Below are 10,068 nucleotides of genomic sequence, written 5' to 3' on the forward strand. Positions count from 1 at the left end.
TTTTGAGACAGAGTCTTGCTCTGTTGCCCAGGCTGGAGTGCAGTGGCTGGATCTCAGCTCACTGCAAGCTCCGCCTCCCAGGTTCACGCCAATTCTCCTGCCTCAGCCTCCCGAGTAGCTGGGACTACAGGCACCCGCCACCTCGCCCGGCTAGTTTTTTGTATTTTTTAGTAGAGACGGGGTTTCACCGGGTTAGCCAGGATGGTCTCGATCTCCTGACCTTGTGATCCGCCTGTCTCGGCCTCCCAAAGTAATGGGATTACAGGCATGAGCCACCACGCCCGGCCTATGGTTATGTTTTTTAAGGGTTACTTAGTGAAATGCTTATGAAGCAAATGAGATGACGGCTGGGACTGTCTTCAGGATCATTGAGGGAGTTGGGGGGGCAGCAGGTGTCCATGCGTTGACGACTATTGAATGGGGGAGGATATGTGGGGATTCACTGTACTGCTTTCTCTACCTTCGTGATACTTAAAGTTTTCCAAAATAAATAATAGCAAGAGACATGCACAGACCAGTATCTCCCCCTGGCCTCTACCAGCTCAAAAAAGTACGGGATCCATTCAGTAAAACTGAACACCTGATCAAAGAGATGGTCTAGAATTACACCCATATGCAAAGACATGCAAATGCAGCCAGGCGTGCTGGTGCACACCTGCAGTCCCAGCTATGCAGGAGGCTGAGGTAGGAGGATTGCCTGGGCCCAGAAGGTCAAGGCTGCAGCAAGTTCTGACTGTGCCACTGCACTCCAGCCTGGGCAACAGAGCAAGACCACTTTCACATAAACAAGCAAACAATCAAAGACACAGATGTCACCAAATCAACAACTGACAGATAATTATTGTCCTAGTAGGAAAACGAAGAGAGGCCAGGCATGGTGGCTCACGCCTATAATCCCAGCACTCTGAGAGGCTGAGGCAGGCGGATCACTTGAGGTCAGGAGTTCAAGACCAGCCTGGTCAAGATGGTGAAACTCTGTCTTTATTACAAATACAAAATTAGCCAGGCGTGGTGGTAGGCACCTGTAATCCCAGCTACTCAGGAGGCTGAGGCAGGACAATCACTTGAACCTAAGAGGCAGAGGTCGCAGTGAGCTGAGATCGTGCCTCTGCACTCCAGCCTGGGCCACAGAGGGAGACATGGTATCAAAAAAGAAAAAGAAAAGAGAAGAAAGAAAAGAAACAAAATATGAAGAGAAACCAGGTTCTGCTATAGTCTCAAGATACAATAACTAGGTGCTTTGGAATGGGGGAGGGGTACAAAGAGGTAACAAGGCTGAATTCCTCTCTCCTATAATCCAAACTACCATAAATGTGGAATGAATCCCAAAGCGCCTGGGGTAAAACATTTAAATGGCACGGCTATGCACCAGGCACTATCCTGAGTACTTGCCAATATTACCTCATTCAGTACTTAACAACCACCCTAAGAGGCTGGTAGCATTATCTCCATTTTACTCACCAGGAAACCAGAGACAGAGAAATTCCATAACTGGCCCCAAAGTCACACTCCCAGAAAGAGCCAAGCTGCAAACCCAGGAAACCTGGATCTGGATTTCCAGTCTCTATTCTCCATCTACCAGGCAACAGACCTTTAATACTCACCTATCATAATGGAGTATTTGTGAAGGATCATGGCTATAAACAATTTTTTCGATTGCAATCAACAACACGCCCAGAGCTAGAAAACACTGCACTCACAGCAACAGTCACGCCTGTTCGGGATACAGTGCGATTTTTCCCTGTCGCACGAGGTCCCACCTGATCTTCGGATTTTCCATCAAAACCTGAAAAATGAGTAACAGATGAGGCAGCTGTGCCGTGAGCCACCACGATCAAAGGAAAACCGTCTTGACCTGATCACATTTAACGGGAGAAAAAGCAATGCCTTCTGATTTTAAACAGACTAAATCCATTCAGATATTGACCAAAAAAAGACATAGAAAAAAAACTGTAGAACTGATGTATCTGCATGAAATTCTCCCAGGAAAACAAAGAGAAAACTCTATCCCCAGGACAGCAGAACTCACCACACCGTTTGGTGACTATTCAGCAAGAATCTGAGATAAAACCGTCCTTAACTGTAGAAACAGTATCTGAATTTACCTGTAATTGGTGCCTGTACTCAAAGACCCTGGGGAGCAGGGGGAGAGGCTGACGGGTTTGACAGAAGGGAGCGACGAAGTTAAGCTTACGTTGTTTTTTTTTTTGAGACAGAGTCTCGCTCAGTCGCCCAGGCTGGAGTGCTGTGGCGCGATCTCGGCTCACTGCAAGCTCCGCCTCCCGGGTTCACGCCATTCTCCCGCCTCCGCCTCCCGAGTAGCTGGGACTACAGGCGCCCGCCGCCACGCCCGGCTAATTTTTTTGCATTTTTAGTAGAGATGGGGTTTCATCGTGTCAGCCAGGATGGTCTCGATCTCCTGACCTCGTGATCCGCCCATCTCGGCCTCCCAAAGTGCTGGGATTACAGGCTTGAGCCACCGCTCCCGGCCTACGTTGTTTTTTTTTTTTAAAGATTTTCTGATGTCGTTCATACAAAAACACATTGTGTATCTGGTCCGAGAGTTATGACCGGCAAACCGCAGAAAATTTACGTTTGCTTTTAATCACGGAGGCCCCAGAACAAAAGTTTCCATGACGGGTTTCACTCCCGGGTAATGGCACTGGGGCTTCTGCCTGGTCGTGGAGCAGAAAGCACATGTTTGAGATTTCACTGGAAGTTGGAACAGCAGTTTCTGCAAACCTCATAAAAGAGAGGACTGATTTAGTCCTAGGATCTCGGCAGGATACCTGAAGTTCAATTTTGTCTCTGAACAAAACGGACTAGACCAGCCCGCAGGCTTTGCATGGGATGAAGGGGGAGTTGGGGACACTTCACTGGCGGAACTAAAAAAAAAAAAAAAAAAGCCAAATCGTTAAAAAGGCCCTTAGAAAAAAACACCACCATGGAAAAACGCAGCACAAGAGAAAAGGTTCTTGCTCTCCTGACTTCCAAGCAACCAGCGAATGTTTCAAGCCGTTCAACTACCTCTATCTTATTTCAGAGCGGTCCCTGCACACCTAGAGGAAGAAAAAGCCATCTGAAGAGAACTTGCAGCTCCTCCTCCTCCATGCAGAACGTTTGATGTCAATATTTTTTAAGGTACAATTTCATGAACAGAAAGGACCAAGTTGAATTTAAGGGAGTTCAGCCAAGCTCTTTCATCCAACACTGTAACCCTGGTCTAATAATCGGTTCTCTTTGCTTCAATTCTCCAACTCTAACATACTTTGAAAAGTCAAAACACTGACTATCTACTGATTCCTAGTTGCTGGAAGATGTAATATGCATGCATTCTGAGTTCTTTGGAAGAAAGATGCTAGAGAAATGCAAACGATGAAATATTAAAGCGTGGCATGATAGGTCTGCAGGTAAGAGACGCATTTTTTTTTTTTTTTTTGGGATGGAGTTTCGCTCTTGTTCCCCAGACTGGAGCGCAGTGGTGTGATCTCAGCTCAACACAACCTCCACCTGCCAGGTTCAAGTGATTCTCCTGCCTCAGTTTCCTGAGTAGCTGGGATTACAGGCATGCACCACCACACTCGGCTACTTTTGTATTTTCAGTAGAGACAGGGTTTCTCCATGTTGGTCAGGCTGTTCTCGAACTCCCAACCTCAGGTGATCCGCCCACCTCGGCTTCCCACAGTGCTAGGATTACAGGCGTGAGCCACTGCGCCAAGCCGAGCCTCTGTTAATGGGCTCAGATATTTGACATTTCCAAAATGGAGAGTCAAGGTTCTTCCTATTTTTGAGCACAGCATCACAGAGCAAACCAGTTGCACAAGAGGCTGCTGGGATTCGCCCAGCCGGGACATCCATTTGCTCATTTAAGTCTTCTTTAAAACACTCATTAAGAAACAAAAACAGACCAGGCACGTTGGCTCACATCTGTAATCCCAGCACTTTGGAGGCCGAGGCGGGCAGGTCAGCTGAGGTCAGGAGTTCAACACCAGCCTGGCCAACATGGTGAAACCCTGTCTCTAATAAAAATACAAAAATTGGCCAGGCACGGTGGCTCACGCCTGTAATCCCAGCACTGTGGGAGGCCAAGGCAGGCGGATCACCTGAGATCGGGAGTTGGAGACCAGCCTGACCAACATGGAGAAACCCTGTCTCTACTAAAAACACAAAATTAGCCAGGCGTGGGGGTGGGCACCTGTATTCCCAGCTAGTCAGGAGGCTGAGGCAGGATAATCACTTGAACCCAGGAGGTGGAGGTTGCAGTGAGTTGAGATAGTGCCATTGTACTCCAGCCTGGGCAACAAGAGCAAAACTCCATCTCAAAAAAATAAATAAATAAAAATTAGCCAGGCGTGGTGGCGGGCGCCTGTAATCCCAGCTACTCGGGAGGCTGAGGCAGGAGAATCACTTGAACCCAGGAGGTGGAGGTTGTGGTGAGCTGAGATTGCATCACTGCACTCCAGCCTGGCAGAGCCAGACTCCATCTGAAAAAAGAAAAAAGAAAAGAAAACACATCCTATGCCAAGCCTGTGCTCTCCTGGCCAAAATGAAATCAGGCAGGAAGGATCCCACCTAGTTCAGGACGGCAGGAGCTGGAGCCCTGGAACCCTGATCCCCGTCAGGAAAAAGGAAGGAAGATCCCCAAGAGGCTTGTTCAGCCCCGACCCCAGCTGTGCACAAAGCCTGCTTTCTCAAATGTGTGCACACATGACAACAAGCCTTCCCAACAAAAGGTAGGAGTTGTTTAAAAAGTAGAATAAAATCAGTGACCCTAACTTCCAGGGCTTGCCTCTGTGCTCTGGCTCACATTCCAACCTGGATCAGAAGACAAATCGATTAGCAAGAGCTGTGGACGGCTACTCAGAGGCAGGCCTGAGCTGCTCACCGGGAGATGAGTAGTAAACCTGCAATGCCTACATGTCTGAGCAAACCTATCTTGCAGCATTCCAGAGCTGGGACGGGAGGCAGGCCCATGCTAGAGGTGGGGTTTCTGCGGCTCCAGAGACGGGTACCCTCCATTTCCCATGCGAAACAGCAGTCTTTCAACCTCTACCCGGCCCAGAGTTAAGCACACAGGGTCAGCGGAAGACACAGCTAACAGCTTTGGGAAACCACAAAATGATTGTTTTGTACATAATTTCTCTCAAGAAGAGTACCTGATCATCTTTAAGTTACAAGGGTAACTTAAAGGGTAACTTAATAGTAACTTAAATCTTTCCCAGGGCCCGGCGCGGTGGCTCACGCCTGTAATCCCAGCACTTTGGGAGGCCGAGGTGGGCGGATCACCTGAGGTCAGGAGGCCGAGACCATCCTGGCTAACACGGTGAAACCCCGTCTCTACTAAAAATACAAAAAATTAGCTGGGTGTGGTGGCGGGCACCTGCAGTCCCAGCTACTCAGGAGGTTGAGGCAGGAGAACGGCGTGAACCTGGGAGGCGGAGCTTGCAGTGAGCTGAGATCACACCACTGCACTCCAGCGTGGGGGACTCCGTCTCAAAAAAAAAAAAAAAATCTCTCCCAGGCTCCATTGCTCAGTGGCAGCCTGGAACATCACTGGCCGATATAAATACAGAGTTCAGTAAGTGTCAGTAACTTCCCAGGACTTACTATTCCACATCATTTGCTTTTGTTGTTTCAATCTTCTAGGTCTTTCTTCGCAGTTACAATCTCTTGTGGGGCAATTTTTTTGATTTAATTTATTTTTTTTTTCCCAAGACGGAGTCTCGCTCTGTCACCCAGGCTGGAGTGCAGTGGTGCCATCTCAGCTCGCTGCAAACTCCACCTCCCGCGTTCAAGCGATTCTCCTGCCTCAGCCTCCAGAGTAGCTGGGACAACACAGGCACCCGCCACCACGCCCTGCTAATTTTTTGTATTTTTAGTAGCGATGGGGTTACACTATGTTGCCCAGGCTGGTCTTGAACTCCTGACCTCAAGTGACCCACCCACCTCGGCCTCCCAAAGTGCTGGGATGACAGGTGTGAGCCATGGTGCCTGGCCGTTGTAGGGCAATTTTTTTGACTCCTTCATCAAATCCCCCTGCATGCTTGTAAAAGTCATTGGTTTGAAAAGTTTAAAAATACACCTCCTAACACTTTAGCAGTTCTGTAACGTGATAGATTCCAAAGGCTCAAGCTATGAAATGAATGACTAAACTTAACGATCATTTATCTAAAAACAACAATAGTTAGCATGTATTGAGCACTTACTCTACGCCAGGCACGTGCGTATCATCTCACATAGCCTTTACAACAATAAGGCAGGTGCTATTATCCCGTCCCTTTCACAAATGGAGAAGGAACCTGAGGCACAGAGATGTACAGTGCCTTGCACAAGGACACACAGCTAATAAACGGCAGAGCCAGAACATGAACTCAAGCAGAAGAACAAAATAATCTATATTTTAAGCCATATATTAGACTGCCTTATTATACAGAAAAAAATGAGATTAAAAAATATATTACAAATAATGGAAGATGAAAAAGCCTCTCAAGGAACACCGCTCTTATTACTTTATTTTTATGTATTTATTTTTTATTTATTTAAGACAGGGTCTTGCTCTGCTGTCCAGGCTGGAGCGTAGTGACACAAACATGGCTCACTGCAGCCTCAACCTCCTGGGTTTAAGCAATCCCCCTGCCTCAGTCTCCTGAGTAGCTGGGACCACAGGTACACACCACCATGACCAGCTGACTGTTATTTTTTGTAGAGACAATGTTTCACCTTATTGCCCAAGCTGGTCTCAAACTCCTAGGCTCAAATGATCCCCCCACCTTGGCCTCCCACAGTGCTGGATTACAGGTGTGAGCCATCACACCTGCCCTGCTCCTTAATTGGACTCTTGTCCTTTATTACTAATAGATTGGCCCAAGTCCTAGAAACACAGTCACCAGTGGGAGCCTGTCCTGTGTGGTCCGGGCTTCTTATGAAGAAGGCAGAAAATCCCCATTTTCAAAACTGTACCTTTTTGCCATCTTTTCCCACCTTGAAAGTAAATACAAAGGGAAGATACAGTGTGTCACAGAAACTATTCTCTTCCGGGCTGCAGTGTTTGGATTCAAGGAAGACTGGCAGAACTGGAGTTCTAAAACTGTTGAGGTTGCTACCAAATCCTGTCCCACCCATAGGGTCAAAGGGATTCAGGTCAGTTCTCAGCCAAGCTTCTCATTTAGTCTGACTGAAAGAAGCAGAGCAGCCAGAGACTGCACTTCTCCTGGCTGGAGCAGGCTGACCAGGGATACCGGACCAGGGTCCGCTGACTCTGCAGACTTTCTCTTCCCCTTCGCCATGCAGAAGTCCTGGGGCCACACGAGAGCCTCACAAAACCGTCCAGAGGAAGCCAGTGCTCTGCACCCTTGGATGTCAGTGCACCCACTGACCGTATGTTTTTGATCAGGCATCCAGCCCAAAGTTGAGCTCTGTGGCTTTAAATTCAAAACCAGTGCTCACTTCTATGAGGCCGGAGTCGGCCCGGAGACGGACCTCTCCAGTCTTGAAGAGTGAGTAACATACTAATCCAAAGGGACAGACCAAGTCCCCCAAGTCCAAATCTCACCGCCTCCTGACTATCGATCACATTCTTTCTCCCTAGAAATCTGAAAACCATCTACCAACCTTCTTATTAAAACAAGTCCAACTGCCTTAACTTCAGGATTATAGACTTGCTGATAAAATTGTTCTTATAAATGCAAAGTTCTATTACCATCTAATTACAATTTCTGCACAGATATATAATACTGTGTGTTTTGGAAGCTGAAATAGTACGTGTTTTGGAAGCCAAAAAAATTAAGCTTCAGGCCAGGTGCAGTGGCTCACGCCTGTAATCCCAGCACTTTGGGAGGCCGAGGCTGGCAGACCACGAGGTCAGGAGACAGAGACCATCCTGGCTAACACAGTGAAACCCCGTCTCTACTAAAAATACAAAAAAAATTAGCCAGGCATGCTGGCGGGCGCCTGTAGTCCCAGCTACTCAGGAGGCTAAGGCAGGAGAATGGCGTGAACCCAGGAGGCGGAGCTTGCAGCAAGCAGAGATTGAGCCACTGCACTCCAGCCTGGGCGACAGAGCGAGACTCTGTCTCAAAATAAATAAATAAATAAATAAATAAATAAGCTTCAATTACTTTTGTGCCTACCACAACAACAGGCAGAAACAGGAAAAACTGTATAAGGAATTTTTTTTTAAATTTTTTCCTTTTTTTTTTTTTTTTTTGGTGTTTTCTCACAGTTCCAGTCAAGGTGAGAGGAACCAGGCAAAATGCAGGCTTAACATATATGGTCATCCCCGGGCTTTTTTACTATATAAAGGAGAAATTAATAAAAGAAAAAAAGAAATACCACACAGCATTTTCTTTCCCTACCAAAATTTTTCAATTTTCTTTAGAGAAATGCCAGCCAATAACTAATCAGAACCATATCCTTTGTTATCCCAATGGAAAGAAGTATACGCATGGGTTTAAAGAACAAACGTTAATGAGAACTTTAAAAAAAATTAGCAATCTGAAACTTCGGTTTCCTTTCAGTGTAAAACAAAATTCCCTTCTCTAGGTCTATTTTTATAGTTGGTGAAACGACGTGGACAGGGTCCATCAAGAAGACGTGTTCACCCATCCAGTACCCTGAGCTGGCAGAACTTGCTCTTCACTTGTTCTGATGGTGAAATTAGCATCATTAGCTCACAGGCTTCTAAGCACCCTAACTTCAAACGAGACAAAAACTCAGTTACAGAAAAGGCATTTGTTCCACATCTCTTTGGTTTCAAGAGGGAAAATAATTCCTTTTTTTTTTTTTTTTTTTTTTTTTGCTCAGGCTGGGATGCAATGGCACGAACTCGGCTCACCACAACCTCCACCTCCCGGGTTCAAGCGATTCTCCTGCCTCAGCCTCCCTAGTAGCTGGGATTACAGGCAGGAGCCACCACGCCCGGCTAATTTTGTATTTTTAGTAGAGACGGGGTTTCTCCATGTTGGTCAGGTTGGTCTCAAACTCCCGACCTCAGGTTATCCGCCAGCCTCGGTCTCCCAAAGTGCTGGGATAACAGGCGTGAGCCACCAGGCCCGGCAATAATTCCTTTTAAAGTCAGTACATAGCTTTTGTAATTTCCAAGAGTATGTTTTCCATAAGAAGGACAGCTGGCTTTACCTAGAGCTACCATGAGCAAGCGGAACCAGGTATCGTACGTACGGCCAGCCGAGCCAGCGTTTCTGGCCCGCTTCAAGGAACGGGTCGGCTACAGGGAGGGACCCACCACAGAGACTAAGAGAATTCAGCCTCAGCCCCCAGATGAAGATGGGGATCACAGTGACAAAGAAGATGAACAGCCTCAAGTGGTGGTTTTGAAAAAGGGAGACCTGTCAGTTGAAGAAGTCATGAAAATTAAAGCAGAAATAAAGGCTGCCAAAGCAGATAAAGGCAAAATAATGAGGAGAAGGAAGTTCTTAAAAATTCTGGTTTTGCTCAGATGAAGAACCAGCTCCAGCTGATGGAAGAATCATATACCGAAAACCAGTCAGGCGTCCCTCAGATGAAAAATATTCAGGTTTAACAGCAAGCTCAAAAAAGAAGAAACCAAATGAAGATGAAATAAATCAGGACTCGGTCAAAAAGAGCTCACAAAAACAAATTAAAAATAGTAGCCTCCTTTCTTTTGACAACGAAGATGAAAATGAGTAAGTGTAAATATTTTGAATTTAGTCTACTTTGAAAGTATATGGAGTGTTTTTTAAAATAACATTTTTCCCTATTATAAAGATACTACAAGTTCCTTATAGAAAGTTTAGGAAATAGAGAAAAAAATTTAATAAACTACATCTATTCATCAATCAGAGGGGTACTGACCCCTGACTTAAAATGCCAACTCTATAGAAATTAGCTAGTATTAACATTTTGTTATTTCCCTTGTGTGGTTGGATATGTATGTAAATTATATTTTTAAGCAAAATACATTTTTTTGTGTGTAAACAAAATTTTATAAATACAAAAAAAAAAGAAGGACAGCTGGAGTCTTTTTACCTGGTATACATCCCTGAGAAGAAGAACGTTTCTGGGGTCAGATCTTGAGTGGTTTGTCCACGA

The 10,068-nt window shown here is 46.1% G+C and overlaps 1 protein-coding gene across 2 annotated transcripts; it reads left to right on the forward strand.

Moving 5' to 3' along the window:
- Positions 1 to 9,132: 9,132 nt before the first annotated feature.
- Positions 9,133 to 9,815, forward strand: LOC111527164 (uncharacterized protein KIAA1143-like). 2 transcript variants are annotated; one of them, XM_023193363.3, is made up of 2 exons: positions 9,133 to 9,405; positions 9,461 to 9,815. In XM_023193363.3, exons 1-2 carry the CDS (start codon positions 9,147 to 9,149, stop codon positions 9,664 to 9,666), a joined length of 465 nt encoding a protein of 154 aa, XP_023049131.2. In that variant the 5' UTR covers positions 9,133 to 9,146; the 3' UTR covers positions 9,667 to 9,815. The 2 variants fall into 2 exon arrangements, with proteins under 2 accessions (XP_023049131.2, XP_023049130.2); XM_023193362.3 differs by having other exon boundaries at positions 9,133 to 9,815.
- Positions 9,816 to 10,068: the final 253 nt, after the last annotated feature.

This window comes from Piliocolobus tephrosceles, chromosome 16 (genome assembly GCF_002776525.5).
Source record: "Piliocolobus tephrosceles isolate RC106 chromosome 16, ASM277652v3, whole genome shotgun sequence".
Classification (NCBI taxonomy): domain Eukaryota; kingdom Metazoa; phylum Chordata; class Mammalia; order Primates; family Cercopithecidae; genus Piliocolobus; species Piliocolobus tephrosceles.